Here is a 19,813-nt window from a genome sequence, read left to right as displayed (position 1 = left end):
TTTCCCACACCAATATCAAAAACAATGCAACTGTGAAGTAAATAACAGAGAAAAAAAGAGTTATCACACTTCTATAAAAACAGCTTCAAAAAGGTTGCCTTGGAAAATTGAGATTTTTTTCTAAGTTTTGTGTCGGTGAAACACAGTTGAAGGTATAATTTTGTTGGTGCTGTTTTTTAATATAGCAAATGATCTATGCTTTTCATACCTACATACATTTTTTCTTTTTATAAAAAGTCAACATAAAAGTAACCTGATTTATACCCCAGTTTAGTGGGGTAATTCTGGGTCAGTATATTTTCTGATATTAGATGTTTTTCTTACTTATTTCTACGTAAGTAATATCAGTATTCACTTCAACTTACTATTTTCTGAGCCAAACTCTCTCTTTAAAAAATTTTAATGCTCAAAAACCTATAGCAATATGCAAAATTAGATAATGTATCATCGTCAATTGCTGCTGAAGTATAATGCTCTTTTGCCTACCAAATCAATTTCAGCTTTGAAGATAAACTATGTTAGCATGCAATTATGACACACACTAAGAACCAAAATAAGCAACAAATTAATACAAATCCCTTAAATTCCAAATAAGTAGACTAATTCGATAGTTATAACAAATCAAACTCGCTCGTCCATCTTGTAACTCCAAGAGAAATCAAATTTATAAATGCAGCCAATGAGAAAAACCCTGCTTGCAAAAAAATATAAGTACCTCAACAAGCTGATTATAAACAGCGCCTAAATGCAAAATGAGCTTATTTTAGAATTGTTTATAACAACAAAAAGAGGGAAGAATTTGCAATAACAAAATTGCAAAAATAATCCTGTTTTAAAAATGTTAAAAGATGGTGCTATAACTGAACTCATTCTGTACTTGAATATCAGATATACTTTGTTGTGTATGATGACAACAACATGGGGAACTACAATGTTGTAGTTCCACATTTAGTTCCCCTAACAATGTAAGACTACAAAGGGAAAGTAACTTAAAACTTTGGACAAAGAAAAAGCAGAAATGAATTTTCAGGAACAAGGTGTCGGAAATTTTAGTTTCTTCAAGCGAGACATTTCTAGATGTAATTTAAAATAAGTGCTTTTTTTCAGTCTAGTTAATTAAAATTTAAAAGAAAAATTCTTGCATTTGATAGAAACATGAATGATGAAGATAGCAAGCACACAAATTTACAAATATTAAAGAAATTTCTTCACTGAATCGTGGGCTTAGAGCAAAGAACAATAATCAATTATAGTCGACTAGTAAGAGTAATATCAAATTATTTCAATTATAATGTGTTATACATCAAACTTTTTGGTCATTAAAAAATCTCTTTGTGGGCTAAGAAATGATAATTTAGAATAGTTAATTACTTTTGACATGGATTACATTAAAAAAAGGGGATAATTCATATTTATCCCGTGTGTGACCCATAATTGCTCCGATCTGGGGTAATTTTGGTCACTCATTTAATTTAAATAAAATAAATAAAAAAAATTTAGGTAAAGGGATTATTTGAATAATTTCTAAATTGTGTAAGCTTACTCCATTCCAAATTAAATCATTTTATCTTTTATACTTACGAAAATATCAAAATGTTATGGAATTTTGACATATATAATTGCCCTGTCTGACCCTATGGATTAAACAAAATAACCACAAATTCTGTTTACATAAAAGGTCAGAAAAATATTAGATTTGACGGTTTCTCAGCAATTAGTTCACAAACCAACTCGAGCATAAATTTCATAGCATTTTGATAAGTTCAACTTTTAGTCTACCAAAGCACCAGATAATTTCTTTTGAATAAATTTTTGTTAATTGTTGATGGGAACAGTTCATAAGTTTCAAGATTATGGGAGAGAAATGTACTCGCATTTCATTCATCATATCACTAGTTGAGCTTTTTTATTAAGGAAATTACAGTAAATAAAACGGAAACTCATAATAAATGAGTATGTATAGTCATTGCCTGAACTTATTACCCTTTAAGCTCTAAGACTAGAATAGCTATCTATTAAAACAGGGTGCTGATCTATTAGCAGAAAAAGGTGAGTCTTTAAATTCAAAGCCCCCGCTAAGCTTTCACTACCTCGCCAAATCGGATAAAATCGTAAATTCAGCAAAAGTATTGGCAGGTTAAAAATGAAAATACTCAGAAATTTACACAAAATAACAAAAAAAGGGGGGGGGGGGTTCCCAGAATCCTCAAAATTAGAAATTCTGCAAGAAAAAAAAGACGCCAAATTGGAAACTCAATACTTAATACATCGTTATTAAATGTTTTTAAATCTTAAGTGTATGCTGTATATTTAAACTATAAGCACTTGCACTTTATAGGTATTTTATAAAATTACCTACGTTGTTTTCTGTTAGAATTTTTGCTAAAAAAACGAATCACAGTTAAAATAAAACTTCCGTCTTTGGTTAAGACTTAAAATTTGGTTAATTAGTTAGATAGCAATTAAAATCCCTGGAAAATGATAATTTTTCTAAACTGAATCAATGGACAACAACAGCATTTCGTAAATTTTCCAAATTTTTATGCCAACTTATCAAAAATGATCTCCTGAATCTAAAATTCCAATTCTTTTTCCGCACAAATAAGCATTATAATTGCCCTAAAAGTGCCGTGAGAAGAAACGACCCTTGATTGGCTTGACGTCATTTGTGCCACAGTACACCAAGCCCCTTTCCCAACGCAATATGTTTTTCAATGGGAGGTTAATGCTGATGCTCCTCTAAATTTCTTTATTTTTTGTGTTCATTTAATATTTTGAATACATTTTCAATATTCAAAGATTATTGTGCAATGGAACAAGGACTCTAGAAATATGACATCTATAACTTGCAGAAAATAAAATGTTACAAAGCAGCTTTATTTTTTTCAGCTGAAATCTGAGATGTATATGGAATCTCAGAGGTGTTATTTTTTTGGTTTATTTTTTAAGTTAGCGCTTAATGAGTCGGGATAATTACTATAAATGAGAAAAATCCTACATCGTTAAACTGGTTTAGAATTTTTCTCTAAATCCATGCATCAATACTGCTCTGATGTACAGACACTGGTCCAGAGTTGCTGTGCTCTAATTTTTTTTCACACTAATGTTAATTAGCAGTGTATCAATCCATTCTGGTTTAACTATGAAGATGCGAAGAGTTAGACTTTCATTTTTCTCGAAACATGTAAGAATTGCACATGTGCTATAGTTATAGATGAAAGATATGTTGATGAGATGAAAGATATGTAAGTTTATCATATAGTCACTTGCCAAAAAAAGCAAAATTTAAAGAGCGAAATAGCAATAAAAAATGCAACACATATTCTGGTGTTACAAGAAGTGGAGTTCCTAGCACAGATGTCACACGGGTCGGGGTCGGTAACTTGTAGTGTCACCAACCTTCTTCCCACCCAAAAAAATAATAAATGAATGTAAATATGAAATTTATATCATTTTCAGAAACAACTCAGTTTTATTTTTGTGGCATAATAAAAGTTGGGAAGACAAAAATATAAACTGCAAATTCATTTTATGCAAAATTTTTCCTAGTTGATCTATGAAACCTCCCCCTCCAATATTGGGCACTGTACTTTTGTTAAATTTGTTAGATTAAATATAATTTAAGATATATTGATAGAAATTTTCAAAAGTTGAAATATTTATACAATGAAATCCTCCTTGAGTGTCACACGGTGCAGTCCCCTGCTCCCGCTACTGATTACAAGGAACTTTTTTTAATGCAAGAATATTTTGAATGGAATGCATGACTTTCCATTTACTTACATCTCTATGCATTGAATAAATGGGCTCATTGTAATGTCAAAATTTGTCTTCCATATTTTTCACTAACTTGCGCTTTTAGCACGGCTTTATAATATTAATGAATTTCTTTCTGGTGCTAAAATCTGTTAATTCGTGTCTCGCATGATATATAATTTTGATACCTTGTATATATCTTGTAAAACTTAAATAAGCAAGTTTAGTTATAAAAAAACTTACATCGAGATGCATTGTTACATCGCGATCTAAAGTTGGCGATGCATCACGATGTAAAAATTCCTACATCGCCCAGCTCTACTATGTAATACTACTTCACACCTACTGGTATAGCAAAACATTTTTCATAATGGAAAAAGTTTCACTTATTACAGCATAAAAAGACACATAATTACGCAAATACAATTGATAGTGCTTCAGGGGTTGGGGGATTTATTATTTGTAACCCCCTTAATCCACTACACTGCATCTTTTTAATTTTAAAAACTTTGAAAAAATATACGACTTTTAGTAATTTAATGAATACACCTCAAAATTTTCAAAGTGGGACTTGCTAAATGTTTGAGTTATTTTTAAAATGTTCAACTCGATTTCCCTACCTAAATTATTAAAGGCTGTTAAAAGTAATGTTTTTGGATAGCTACAGAAATATATTTTTACTATTATCTAAATCCAACGAGATGTAAAAAAAAAAATGAGCAACAGGATTAGCATTATTTTAATTCTGAGTTTTAAATTTATGGTAATAGTTTTGGATTTACAAAACCAGATAATATCACTCTAAATCACTTATAGATGAAACAGAGCTGGAATACTTGAAATTTATGAATTGGTTCCAATCTGCAGCACAAATTCTTTAGGTTTTTATTTATTGCTGGTAAGAATCAATAATTTTTTCATTCGGACACTTTGTTGCCAGGGCACAATATGCTGTCCAGTAACAGTACCAGGCTTTAAGAAACACTCATTCAGTAACAGTAAAAAGCATACCATTACACGATTAATGATTTACTTTAAAGTGCACATGTCGGAAATGCATAGCGTAAGTCGTTATTAAATTTATATCGATTCTATAACTCTGCATACATTATATCCTTTAAAATTACAATAGTTGTTGCAAATACTAAGGTCTCAATATAAACGCTGGATTGGATTCATGGCAATAGCGATTGAAGAAAAATAGTCAAAACTTCATTCTTATATTAAATAGAAGAAATTTTGTTCCATGAAGTATCTAATCAATTACTTGACAAAATGATTCAGTTAAAAGCAGCTGTTAATATATCTAGTAATCCTATTGCTGTTGGAAGAGATGAATTGAATACCGAATATTTGATTAAAATTTGAACAGAATATCTAATGTCGAGTTAATTTTTTTTTTCTGTATGTTATTTTTATTTAATACCAATTTAAAATAGTTTATCTATTTTGTGTCTTATGTGAAATTTCAATCTAGTTCCATTTAAAATCCTGATAGCATAATCATTAATAAGAAATAAATAAAAAAAGAAAATCATTCCAAAAACAAATTAATATATTTCCTGATTAAGGAACTAAGTTAGGTTCATCAAAATTCTGCTAAGAAAGTATTTTCTTTCCAGTACATGGATTCATCTGATAATCATGATATAACTAGGTCAGTGGTCGGAAGTAGCGACGCTACTCTGTTATAGCTACAGTCGGACACCGATTTAACGAAATCATCGGGACTGAAGCTTTTATCCGTTAAATTGGGGTTATTCATAATATCTAGGTGATAAAAAATTTAAAAAATAATGCACTTACCTCATCTAAAACCCCTAATAAGCAGCTGTGCAAATATACCCATAATTAGAAAATTTACACCTTTTATTCAGCATTCCACGACTTATTAAGCGCTAGTTAATTTGAAATTTAAAACTACCGAGTAATACATGTTGGAACAATTTCCTTGATACTTGACTCAAAATAGTTCTCTTTCAACTTTATGGAGAGAAAAAATACTGTGTCCTTTTCAGCCTGCTGCATGAGATATTTTTTAACAGTTTCCAGGCCACGTAAAGCATTTGAAAAAGTTAGTTTTTAGGAGTTTCAGTATTGCTTTCAGCATCAGAATCACTATTCATTAGTTGTCCCCTCGCCCATAAAAAATTAGTCATGGAAAAAAGAAAAATTCACTAAATCGCGAAATTCGTTAAATAGAGGTTCATTTAATCGGGGACCGACTGTACTTGAAAAAAAAAAGTAAAGTAGAAGTATTGTGATACAAAAAAAAAAAAAAACAGTAGTTTGTAGCATACTCTAGGAATAACTTTTTCACAAAGACTTTTAAAAAAAAAAATAATCAAGGTTCAAACAAAACTTGAATCATAACATAACAGGCATGCAAACATAATAATTAAAAAATTCACATTGAAGTAATATAAGCATTAATCGTTTTTAACCCTCTGACCCTCCTTCCACATTTTTCACTAACTTGCGTTTTAGCACTGCTTTATAATATAATTAATTTCTTTCTGGTGCTAAAATCTGTTAATTCGTGTCTCGCATAATATATAATTTTGATAACTTGTATATATTTTGTAAAACTTAAATAAGCTAGTTTAAAAAAAAAAAAAAACTTACATTGAGATGCATCGCTACGTAAAGTTGGTGATGCATCACGATGTAAAAATTCCTACATCGCCCAGCCCTACTATGTAGTACTACTTCACACTTAGTGGGATAGCAAAACATTTTCCACAATGGAAAGTTTCACTTATTAAAGCATAAAAAGACACATAATTACGCAAATACAATTGATAGTGCTTCAGGGGTTGGGGGATTTTTTATTTGTAACCCCCTTAACCCACTACACTGCATTGTTTTTAATTTTAAAATGTTAATTTTAAAAACTTTGAAAAAATTATGACTTTTAGCATTTTAATGAATACACCTCAAAATTTTCAAAGTGGGACCACAAAAGGATCATTAGTTACAAGAAATAATATAGTGACACTATTGATTTTTGCAAAAAAAAAATTAATAACTGCAGATCCCTTCATGGTCCCCCTGAATTTGTTACGAGAAATGGGTTCCTATTCCTGAGGAAATCACGCACAATTCTATAAGTAATAAAATTGTCAAGGAATTCAGTAAATTAAAATGAGAGCGCAAGCAAAGGAAACGTTGCAAGACATTCAATTTTGCATACTAAAATAGAATTAGAGTTGTAATTTCTCGATTAAGAAGTTGGGAAGAAGCAAGCAGAGATGTCAATTGCAATTTGACACAATAAGAGCAGTTCGATACATGCGCATGATTTTTACCATCACCAGTGTTCAAAAATATCATCCAAATTAATACTGAAACTATTCGCACTTGACTTTGCTGAAATACAAGCAAAAGAGGCACAGCAATTAATAATTTTAACATGTAAACAAATTTTTAGAAATTTTTTTGACATTTCTATTCAAGCGGTTTGAGACTGGAAAAAATTAGTAAGGGAAATGTCATGTGTATATTATTTTTCATTGAAAACAAAGCTAACCTTCCATTTTATCAGGCAGTTGACGGCATGAAGCACAATATAACAGCGAACTCAAACCACATGTATTTTCGGTACTTATTTTCTTCTACGTTTACTAAAAACGTCAATAAATTAATGTCGTATTTTTTTCCGCCAGGATTTTATTCCCACCAATCAGAATGCTTTTAATGAATTTACTTTACTTTAGGTAAATTAGAGGAGTAAAAAGAGGGAAGAAATGCTTTAATATTTTTTAATTAACAAACTATATATATTTATTGAAACATAAGATTGTTTAGTTCAAAAAAAAGGCCTTTTTGAAGAAAAATAACATGAACTACTTGAAACTATTTTGTTAATGTACGTCCTCGAACCTTGGGGACAATTCTCGACTCAGTGGTTTGTCCCCAAAACAGATATTTAGGTTGCGTTCGACGAGCTCGACCGAGAGCGACCGGTTAGTTAATCACGTGACAACTAGTGATCACGTGCTCCAATCAACCAATCAACTGCTTAGAGTGGTAACCGCTGTGGTAACCGGTTGATGATAGAACGCTTCGGTTAGTAACTAGTTACTTACCGGTCGACCGGTGAGTTTCGTCAAGCGCAACCTATAAGTTCTCTTTCAAAGGGGAAAAATATGATCTTCTGCAAACAGTTTCGTGTTTAGAGAATGTTCAAGCATCTTTGAATTACAGGGATACAACTCTAGTTTTGAATGGTTTGTCCCCAAGAGTCATTTTACTTTTTTGGGTGCAAAAAAAATTTCACTAATTTTAAAATTTACATGTTTGTATCAAATAATCTACTTGGTTTGAAATTTAAAAATCTTACATAATATCTCGTCAACTCAAGAAAAAGCAACAGATTTTTAAATTTATTTTCCTTCAAAAGTAGCAACAGGCCTCTTTGCGGCAAATGAGTGAACTACAGTACCCCGTTTTGGATTTAGAAATGTGAAGGCTTCCTGTTTACAGTTAACGTTTCGCCAGTGCCATAGTTTTCTGTAAGTCGCTAAGATGGCGGAAAACAGTGACTCAAGAGAGGAACATCCAGAAATGGCTGCTCCTGATAATTCAGATACCAGTAAGTACGCAAAAAAATCAAAGTTAAAAATCCTCAGCAAGCTGTTATTCAGTAAAATTTTGTTGATTTGTGCTTATGCATGGATGCTTATCGCTGAGCTGAAGCTCTTACCCCATCCCTTCTCGGTGTCCATGTTTAAAAGGTGTTAGATGTTAATGCTGATGATGAGTGGAATTTAACTGTTCGTATGCATGTACCTCTATTAATGTTGTTTTGTCTGATCAGAATTATTCCTCATAAATTCATGATTGTTAAATGTGGTTGTTGTGCTCACGCTTTTTTCGTCGATCAGCATATAGTTTATTTGATGTTTTGATGTGTGGGCAGTAATCCAGTGCATAGGGAAGCTCTGCTGTGCAAGCTTGTTTGTGTTTTGATGGGAATGATAGAGGGAATCGCTATTGCTAAATCAAGAATTTGTTCGTTCTTTTTTAGGTAAAATGTTTAATTTCAGGAGTACTTTTAATCAAATGTTCTCATATAATTTATTATTGTTTCTTTTTTTAAATTTCAATTCGATCTTAATTATTTAATGTTTATATTGAACTACTTAAATAAACCAAATTAAATTGTATCTATGCCTGAAAGTTTTTTCTTATGAAAATATTTCCAATTAAGAAATTAGACTATTTAGTATTCTACTTAACAAAATATCAAATCGGAGATACGAATTTAAAAAATAAAAAATAATAATAATCCCCCTAGATGAATACTTTATTTTTACAAAAATAATATATTTAGTGACTAAAAACACTTTGATTTAACAAAGGATATTTAAAAGGTGCTTCAATACTTTCACTTTATTAAATTGAATATTTTGAACGAACATTTTTTAAGACTTTGGGAAGGTTTTGCATTTTTAATGCATAACTACTGCTTATGCCACTAAGTTTTTTTTTTAGGTTAGTGTGCTAATAACTGTACCTTAATGAAGGAAATTTAAATTGAATCTCTGCATCTAACTTCTATTTAAATATTATACTCTCAATGAAGAATATTGAGGTTATTTAGTATTTTATTTTCTAAAATATTAATTGGAGGTACAAATAAAAAAAAAAACCTAGATGTGCACTTTTTAATCCAGTTAGTTTTTGCAAAAATAATTAGGAGTTTTCGCATTTTTAACACCTAACTACTGCCTAAGGTTTTATTTGATGTTAGTGTGCTGTTAACTGCCATATTAAACAAAATCTTTTATCTTGTCTCTGTGTGCATTTTTCAATGAAAAATACAACAGAGATACTTATTTAAAAAAAAAAAAACTTAGATGAGCACTTTTTAACGCAATACTTTCCCCAAAATAGTAGACCTATATTGGCTTTATGACATATTAATTTAAAAAAATATATTTAAATAGATCTTCAATACTTTTATTTTACTAAAATCAATATTTTGAACGAATATTGTTTTAATGCCATGAGAAAGAAGGGTTTTACATATTTAATGCATGAATCTCGTTATTGTAGGTTTTGATGCTGCTCTAACCAATGACTTATTTTTCAGAATTTAATTCCTCATATGAAAAACAAAAATTAATCAGTTGAATAATATGATTTTAGAATTTCTTTAAATTTGATTCTGCAATTTTATTGTGGTGTCTTAATTTTTTTGCTAGCTTTATGTAACATACTGTCAATGGTGTTAGAAATAAAAATTTAATTCTTGATGTCATGATAATACCTAGAATTAAATTTGTGCCTAAATGTGGAAAAAATATTTTTTAAATAAAAGTACAGTAAAACCTCTCTGAGCGGCAACCCCTCCATTCTGCAAAATTTCAGCCATTGAGAAGGGGTGGCCACTTTAAAGGATTTTTGTTTCAGTTGCAATATAATTCTATAATACACAATATAAGCAAGTCACACATATAAGCACACAGAATGAAGCTTGAGACCGTTTGAAAAGGGAAATAGTATATTATTTAACTTGTTTTAGTTTTCAAAGAAAGGATACAATTTGTGACTCAAGTTTTTAAGCTCCAACAATAGTCTTTAAATTTGAATTCAAAATATTGCTTGTTGCAATTCAAAATGTTTTTCAATTCAAAATGATAACCAATTTTTTGGTCATTGCATCTGAATTTCAGATGACTATATTTACTATCTCAGAATCATTTCAGTTGAAAGTTTAGTTTGCTCATGATTACAAAATGCAAATTGATTATCAGAGGCAGAATTAGTACGCGAAAGGCATAAAAATTTACTTGCTCAAAAGACGCTAATTGCACACAGCAAACTGATTAGTTAATTTAAACCTATCCCAAACTAAATATTAGATTTGATTGAAAAACTCTTATTTTCTCAGACTCATTAACTTGAAGATGTTTCTCTCAGTTGACAGTTTAATTGTCAAAGCTCTCCAATGCAGTTTCGTGTTGGAAAGAATTTGAAATCTTACTCTACGCAGATTTTCTGCGTTCATATTGCTCAGAATTTCAATATGTGGTTCGAAATTCATAAAATTATCTCCAACAGTTTTGTTTGCAGCCCAGATTACACATACACACTGACCAACTAATAAAATAAACATGAGTGACATTTTCCGAATTTGTTAAAGGACAATAAGATTTCTCCTCTTAGAACTGAAAAGCTGCAGATTAGAAGCAGAAAGTGAATAAATTTTCCTGAAAAATGGAATGGATGCATCCATTCGGCGGCTGTTCAGAAGGGTTGGATGGCCGTTGCTAGGGGTGTTTTTAACATCCGTGCTGCAAAATCTTGGCCGTTAAGAGGGTTGACCGCTCGGAGAGGTTTCGCTGTACTACAGATAGCTGATTGCATTATCTAAAATGTGCAAAAGAAATTGATTTTTTAAAGAAAAGTTTTATTTTGGTCAGTCTGTGAAGTCTGGTTTTTAATCTTTGTTGAAGACTGAAGGATTTTTTAAATACTTTTCAATTGTGTGATATTTAGGTGCATAAAAGATAGGTCCAATGTAGGTATGCACAGAATATGGAACATTCAGTTAAAATTCTAGCTGAGTATTAATTTTAAAAACAAAATCCCCCATTGTCCCCACTGGTTTACTTCACGTCCTGGTTTTTAAAAAAAATTGATTGTAGATGAACAAAAACGTCTAAAAATAATTAATTGTGAAATATATTCTTGTATATTTTTTAGAATTTGAAAAGTTCTTTGAAAGGAGAATGTTTGGTTGAGTTTTTTGGCGCACGAGTCTTAGTAGGCTATACTGTGCCAAACAATTGTTGAGTAGTGGAAAGAACCAAAAAACTAATTTTTATTATGGGAGCAAAGGACATAGAACTTCAAGAATTTTGAAATTTTAGCCAAAATAAACACTTTAACGAAATTTTAAATGGCAATTCAAAAGGAATAACTAAAAAACAAATTGGAGTAAATGTAAGAAACATTTCGTACAAATCTTTTCATTTTTGGGATCACAATTTTTTAAGGTATCGCATTACGAATGCGATTTTTGTAAAGAGTTAGTTTTTGCAAACGCAATTTCTGAAAAGAGTTTGTTTCCACTACAATTTTTATGACTGTGTTTTGGTTTTTAATTTCTTGCATACATATTCCATATTATATATTCATTTTTTGAAAATGAAAGCAAAATTTTCTATCTATCGTAAATATCAGGGATACAATGCTTCTAGCTCTTTTTATGCAGTTAGTCTATTACTACTGTTATATTTAATTAACAGTCAGACAATAAGAAATCATACCAGAATGTGTCAGTACTGGTTTCTCGAGTGTTTTTACTCAAAAGGGTTGGGCTAGAGTTTGGGAAATGTTTTTGAAGTTTTCTTTTTCAGGGATTGTTTAGGAAAATTGTGCCCCACGTATAGGTGTATTCCCCTGCTGTGAGTGATATCTATTTATCCAAGTTTCAGTGCATTAATATAATATAAATGCTATTTTTAAAAAATGGGAGACTATTTTAGAAACTATTTTCTGTACTTGGTAACTATTTTGGAGATTTTTTCATCTGAAGGCTACTAAAGCAACTATTTTTAAGTAGCGGAACTCAGTGGCAGCTCTGCAAAGTGGTTTTATAGCACTGTTTTTTGGAATGATGCGTAAGGACTTGACTTGAAGGAGTTTCTATTGTTTATGAGGAAGTGTGTTACAATAATCATAACCATAGTTTAAAAAAAAAAAAAAAAGAAATTGTAATGATATACCAATAAATATGCAATTACATAGAAAACAATTAGTCTATAATACATTGCTTACATTGAATAATAAATAATTTAAGAAATGTGTTAATTTGATGCATGTAATTATTTATTATCTTCTTTTTTAAATGGATAAAAATACTTCTTAATATGTAGCATAATTTCTCTCGCACTGGCGATGTGTGGTGACCAGGTCGCATAATAGCATTTTATTGTATTTTCGGGTTTGTTTTCAAGTAAATTTACTTGCATTGTAACTCTAGAAAAATATAAGTTGTTTTACAAACTTCGTGATGAAAAATATATTTTTTCCTGATAAAATATATTTCATTTAAATTTTTTTTGAAAACCCAATCAAAAATGTTGGCATCCTCGTAAATTCGCCTATGCTTATGTTACTTAATTATTTTTAATGAAAAATATTTAAATTTAAAGTATGAGCTCTTTAAATATATTTGCTGTAGAATACCAAGATGCTTCATTTTTCTACAAAAATCAAGTCATATAAGGTATATGAAATTTTTATAAGAATATTATTTCATTGTATGACGTTTATTCACCATACAATGTTTGGCATCATTATTATGCTCCACTCCAAGCATTTTGGAAAAATTCGGAAGTTGAAAAAGAGGTCTTACAGTTCAAGTATTAGTAGGGGGGGGGGGGGGCTTTCTGATTTGGCCAACGTTCAGGATCTTTAAAGACAACAAGTTTGCCTTCATTAATGAAGAAGTTTATTACTGAAATTCAGCAAAATGTAAGGGCCTCAGAATCTGATTGCTCTTAAAGCTTGGTTTATTGAGAAATCTTAGGGGGGAAAAATAACTTTATGCATGAAATTTAATTTTTTCCAGCATTCTTCTGAAAAAATTATAAGGTCTATTTGAACATGAGTCAACCTACACACAAGTAAATATGTGATATAAAGCATGTAACAATGTTGAGGATTTTATTTTAAGACTGAGAGTTTTAGAATTTAATTGAGAATGAGAATTTAATTGTGTAAACTCAAACTATGTAATAGGGGAAGGTTGGGTGGGACCCCTTTTAGGTAATGATTTTTAGAAATTTTATTTTCAAAGCAATTTTCACCAAACTAAGCTGAACATGCAGTTTAAAAACTTTTGCTTCAATGAAAGTTTATTTTACTCTATTATTTGATCAAATCAAATTTTCATGTAAAAAAAAAAAGGTCATTTTGGACGTCCCAACCTGCACCACTAGGTGGGGCACCTTAGGACACCAGCAATAATCCTAATAATTGAAATCTTATCAGGGGCGGATCCAGAAATTTTTGTAAGGGGGGGGGGGAGTCAAGTTTCAATGGCCAGCGTTATACTTCCAACATAAAAAAGTATCAGGTAAAGGGGGGGGGGCAAGGAGGATGGCGGACCTCATCATATGCTACGGAGCCCTCCCCCCCCCCCAAATGAGATCAAATTTCTTATCATTTCAAATTTCCCCTCACCCCTCCCTTCCCTAAATTTTGTACAACTTATGACATGGATCTTGGTGCAAGTTGCCTTAAATTTTCAGTAAGTCATATTTCTTTAGGTAATTAAGCTGGACACGTTGTCGTATATATAAACTTGAAATACATTTTTCTTTTAAATATTATAGTAAAAATCTCAAAAGAGCAATAGCCCAGTAACCGAACTCAGTCAATCCTTTGAAATACGACATGATGAGAAAAAATACCTTGCAGATAGAACCAACCAAAAAAAGATTAATATTGATTTCATGTACTATTTTTTCGGATCTGAAAATTGAAGTTTAGTAACAATTATGATACAATTCATGTCACAGGGGGGTCAGTTGACCCTTTGACCCTCCCCTGAATCCGCCCCTGAATCTTGTCACTTAGAACATTTTCTGCTGCTGTTTCAAGAGCATCAACAGCGGGGAACTTTCTTTCTTTTCTAGATCTCATCATTTCTGTTATTTTAATATTTTAAAACTTTACCTAGAAGAAAATCAATTTTCTGTATAACAGTAGCCATTTACTCAATTTTAGGTCATATAATTCATCCTAGTACACCAGATTTATTAAGTACAATGAAATAGGCTTTTTCTGTACTGTACACTGTTGGAGTAGCTTTGGACAGTGTCAACCTGCCCCATCACTGTCTGTCCCAACAGGGCTAGAAAAATCTTTAAAATTTTACATGCCCTGCCAGATTGGTTGTCTAAAAAATACATGCCCAAATAAAAGTTTTACATGCTTAGTTTAAATAACATAATAAATCATGTATAAATAACAAAAATATTTAAATTTGTTGTACAGCATTAACCAGACAAAATATTTAACAGCTTTATATCTGAAACAAGAATTATTTCAATATAAAACAGAAATAGAAGTTTAAAAAAATAGTACATAATTAGTCGCTATTAAAATTACCAGTACTCAATTTAAAAATTATAATAATTTCATGCCCAGCCGAAATGCAAGAGTAAAAGATTACGCCCAATCGGAATTTTTACATGCCCCGATCATGTCAGCCAATATAATTTTCAAGCCCTGGTCCCAACCTGCCCCACTTAGATTATTATATATCAACTTTTTTTTAATGTATTTCCAAACCTTTCAAAACAAAGAAAATTAGATCGATTGTTAACTGTTCATGCAAGAAATTCCAAAGTACACTGAAGAGTAGATTCTGCTCCCATCAATGATGTCCTAAGAGAACTAATTTCTGTTTATAAAATTAAAGCTAAAATTTATGGTTTCCCAAGTTGCCCCACCTTTTCCCTACAGTACGGACACTAAGGGGACTTTTTTTTTTGTCTGCAGGATAGGGATTTAATAATGTTATTTGCCTTGGAATCGAAGAATTAAAAATTGTCCGCATAAAAGAAATGTCCGTTAGGAGGGGTTTCACTGTATTTTAATTTTTAAATTTACTGAAATTAATCTTGTGTGTTGTGAAAATTGTCATTATTAGCCCTCGTAATTCGTTCTTTCTCTAATTGACAAAATAATTTTTGAATCGTATAAGGCTCATTTTTAAATTCCGTAAGATTTATTTCTTTCTTAAGAAAGTGGGGCTGCATCAAAACAAGAAAAAATAATAAAAAATGTATTTCATGAGTGAGTGATGCGAGCATTTGAATTGTTTTAAAATGTGTTTAACAGTCATGACGTGCATATGAGACAATTTTAATTTATATAACTTCAAAAAATATATGTATTTCAATTGTGCTTATTGCTTTGTGTGAATAGTTATATGTATGTTGTATATATGTATTTTTTTCATTCAAGCTCTTAAATTCTGCTCTATTTATTGCTTATTCTATTGCTTTTTTATGTGTTTTGCTTTGCTTAAAATATGCTTAGATATTATCTCTTAATACTAATAACTATTAAAATTAAAGTATTAAGTTATTTTTTCTTCTAAGGCACTAGCTTTAAACTATTTGAAATTAAACTTCAAGTACTATTGTACTTTGTTTGTTATATACGGTTTGCTTAGCTCCTGAATCATCATTTTCAGGACATCCCTGAGATCAACCAAAACATGGACCAAAATCCGTGGTCGATTTCCTACCTACCATCCTCTACTACACAGGAAGAATCCTTAAATAATTATGGGGGTGATAACCCCGACTCTCTGCTTATATCTTCCTGCTTGCCTCCAATATCATCAAGCGTGGAGCCACCTGCAACTCCCGGCTTACAAAATTCAAGTTATGACATTTCACCTATTCAGCCATCTAAAGAAGAGGATTTCTTTGCGGACACGCTTTTCAACGGAGTCTGCAAAGAAAACCAAACTAATATACGTCATTTTGTTGAAACTTCTTCATCTCAAAATGAGGGAACCAGCTTCTCTACTTCTGAGAATAACACTGCTTATGCAGGATCAGTTCCCTCTATTTCTTTTAACTCTTCAACTTCAGAACGTCGCTCCCCTGGTCCATTTGGAGTTTTACCACACGAAGCTGTGATGACTCGTTCTGCTCCTCGCTATCAAGACAGAAACAATGACAAATTTATTTCTCCCGTTTCTAAAACTGCTTCAGCATCATATAACAATGGGCCTTATACAGATCGTGATGTGTCAAGCATTTATTCCTCTGCGCCACTGTCAGCGCAATCTGCATTCTCGGGTGATACTGCTTCTCTCTCTCCAGTTGTTAATTCTGTCACTTCCCCTTCTATTGTTTCTAATTTTTCTTCACCAAGTGAATACTATTCCAGTCCAAAAACAAATTTTGGAGCTTATAATAGTTTACAGAGCCCAGTGCCTCAAAGTCCTTCTGTGGCTCAACATTCTTACCCATCATCACCATTTGCTAATGTTGATCCTATTGGTCACATTTCTTCTGCGCCTCCTTGTTCACCTATGAGTGCCGGGACCTACGTAAATAACTTAAATGCAGTTCCTCAGAGGAATGGGCAAATGAGTCAACCAAGCCCAAGCAATAGTGCTGCTAATGGCAATATTATGTGCTTTAACCAGCCACAGACTCCTAGCATGGTCAACCATGGTCCACAGCCTGTGTTGCCAAAGACAGATTACCATTCTGAATACGGCTTTCCGCACGATCCCAACTCACAGTCAACCTATTCATCTGTTTATCCAGCCATTCATTCAACACCAATGTCAGGTGCAAACAGCTCCAGAATGCCACACAGAACTCCCATGCAGCACCAAAACATGCAGCAAGATGGAAGGATGCCCTATCCACATTCAGCGTCACAGTCATCCGCCAGTACGAACTACATGCAGAACAATATTTGCCATGATGGCTATGGGCCATCTTCCAGTGTTCCAACAGGACAATCTATGCACCCTCCCCGATATCCTTGTGCAACTCCAATGAGTAACAATCTTAGTCATAACATGGTGCATACGAACCCATCAGCCATGATGTCTAACCAGATGGGAAGTGACAGACCGTACGGCTATCCTAATAACTCCATGGATGACAAGAAGCCTGTTAATCTGTTTAATTCCCATCTTGATTCCAGTGTTCATCACAATCATAGTGTTCCACCAAATCATCCCTCCTATATGAATCATGAAGTTTCCCATTTAGATGCAAATATGCACCCTTGCAGACAGTTAAACAGGCAAATGGATCATCCTAATGATCCTTACAAACTTAATTACATGACTTCAGATAACTCCAACAGGGGCATGATGTCCCATGGTTCGATGGGGCGTGAGCATAGCAGAGAAGATATGCAGCCAACTTATAATATGAACTCTTATGGTTCCTCTGTACCGAGGCGTAGCCGGTCACGAAATTTATCTCTTAATACGCCACGAAGGCGAGGTCGAAGGGGACGCCGGAGAAAGTCCGAAATCGGAAGCATGACTAGATATCAGTCATTTAAAACAGATCGAATGTACAGCAATTTTCCCATGACACCAACTTTTTTAGATTATGGTAATGTTGAAACCCAGAGCACGTATCCTAAACGAATGTGTGATGAGAAAGAATTGCCGCCAATGAACTATCCTTTCTCTAGGTATCGATCTGAACTGAAAATGAACCTTAACGAAAGCGAAAAGAAAAGCTCTGTCATGTTACCTAAGTCACGAAAAATTATGATGACAGTTGAGGAAGAAGTGGAATTTTTGGAGCATCTCATTTTTCCCGAGGAAGAAGAAAAAGAATCTCCACACACGTTTATGAAAACTCGAAACAAAGACTCTGAAGGCTTTTTGCAATGTTACAGAAACTTTCTAGTGAACCGCAAAACTAGCTCAGATTCGGACTCTGAAACAGCGCCTCCTGGGCTTAGCAGTAAATCAAAAACCGAGCATCATGCACCGAAAGAGCACAGGGAGAAGCGATGCTACAAGCCCATTCCTAAACTAGTATTTGGCAGGTCCAATAATCCTGGTGAATGGAGGCTGAAACAGCCATATGCTTCTCCAGAGACTATATCCGACGATACAGAAGAAGAAAGTGCCTCTGATAGCTCGGGAGAACTAATATCTAGTCATAAAATTAAGCAAGAGTATGATTCAGATCAGGAGAGAGGCAAGCTTTTAAAAATAACAGGTAAATTTAAGCTTTCAAAGCATAGTGCCAAGAGAAAAAATGACTCTAATGATCATGATAAATATAATCACCATAAGGACAAACGTTTCTCTAATTATGAAACTCTCCCGGTAGGCAGGCTGCAAATAAAGACTGAAAGCCAAGAGCTGCCTCCGATCACGCCGAAAAAGCGTGGCCGCAAAAAGAAAATACCTGCGGCAAAACCGGAGACAAAAAGGAAAACTTACAGTAAAATGGCAGCTAATTCCTCTGAGGTAGTTAATGACACTCCTGTGACAATTAAACAGGAGATCATTGAAGACGAAGATGTTGTGGTAGAATGCCAAAGACGATCCACAAGGTCACTTTCAAGAAGAAGTGATGCTTCAATCCAGGATACTGAAGCAGGTAAGGCATTTTCTTTCCCTTTTTCTCTTTTCAGCATCCCCCCTCCCTCTCAAACAGGGTTTGAAATTAAAATGCAACATTGGCACACCCAAAGGTTGCCAAAATGTTGTTTTTTAGTCACAATTTAAAACTAATTTAGTCAGACCATGCCTCCCTGCAAAAGTGGTCTCTGCTTTTATTCTGCTAATCAGCCAAGGCCCCAAATTTTTGAGAAACTTATGCCTAGCATCAGAGAATCATGTATTTTTAAGAAAATAATAGAAAATCAATGATTTATCAACTGCAAAAAAAACTCTTTAGATACTTGATTAGTATTTCTCTTATTTAGATGGTTCTATATAAGTAAGAAAGCTTTATTTCTTGAATTTGGAGTTACAGCAGAACCCTGATTTTACGTTGTCTGCTTCATATGTTATCCTGCTTCCAACAAAATTTTCTACTGATACCTGAAAAACTCTGTACTGATAATGTCAAAATATTCTTAATTTTACATTACCCTTTTGTAGAAAGTCTGTTTAATGCGTTAAAGCTGGAGATAATGCTTATTTTCAGCTTTAATTTAATAAGAATATTGTTAACAAACAACGATAAAATTTAAAAAAAATTTTAAAAACCCAAATGAGTCGCAACTGTATAATCAGGAGGGAAAATTGAAAATCCTTTTAAAAGCCTTACACTATTAAAAATCAATGTCAAGTGTTTTATTTGCTATCAAATATAAACTGGCAACAGATAAAAATTTTAAATCATTGCGTTTTATTTCCTTGTCGGCCAACAATCAATTCGGTTATTAATTGCGTGAATAAAGGCTTAGCCGTTTTTAAAATCTGCTTTAAAAAAATGTTATAATTCCAATTCTATGAAACATGGAAGTTCCAAACACATTCTATCAGGCATGAAAAAAAATTCTCTTTATTTTGGTA

General features: G+C 32.4%; 2 protein-coding genes across 2 annotated transcripts in view; one reads left to right on the top strand and one right to left on the bottom strand.

Annotated features, from left to right (window-relative positions):
* LOC129219758 (chromatin remodeling regulator CECR2-like) overlaps nucleotides 1–7,415 on the bottom strand; it is a 74,188-nt gene extending 66,773 nt beyond the window's left edge. The window contains exon 1 of the mRNA XM_054854051.1: nucleotides 7,286–7,415. Within this exon, the coding sequence (XP_054710026.1) occupies nucleotides 7,286–7,292 (7 nt within the window). The 5' untranslated portion in view covers nucleotides 7,293–7,415. The remainder of the gene's footprint in view (nucleotides 1–7,285) is intronic.
* Nucleotides 7,416–8,260: 845 nt separating this feature from the next.
* The window catches only part of LOC129219756 (uncharacterized), an 84,390-nt gene continuing 72,837 nt past the window's right edge, over nucleotides 8,261–19,813 (top strand). Inside the window, exons 1-2 of the mRNA XM_054854050.1 lie at nucleotides 8,261–8,350; nucleotides 15,980–18,890. Coding sequence (XP_054710025.1) covers nucleotides 16,004–18,890 — 2,887 coding nt within the window. The 5' untranslated portion in view covers nucleotides 8,261–8,350; nucleotides 15,980–16,003. The remainder of the gene's footprint in view (nucleotides 8,351–15,979; nucleotides 18,891–19,813) is intronic.

Source organism: Uloborus diversus, chromosome 4, assembly GCF_026930045.1.
Source record: "Uloborus diversus isolate 005 chromosome 4, Udiv.v.3.1, whole genome shotgun sequence".
NCBI lineage: Eukaryota > Metazoa > Arthropoda > Arachnida > Araneae > Uloboridae > Uloborus > Uloborus diversus.
The sequence above is the reverse complement of the archived record's forward strand: the minus strand, read 5'-3'. Positions and strand labels throughout refer to the sequence as shown.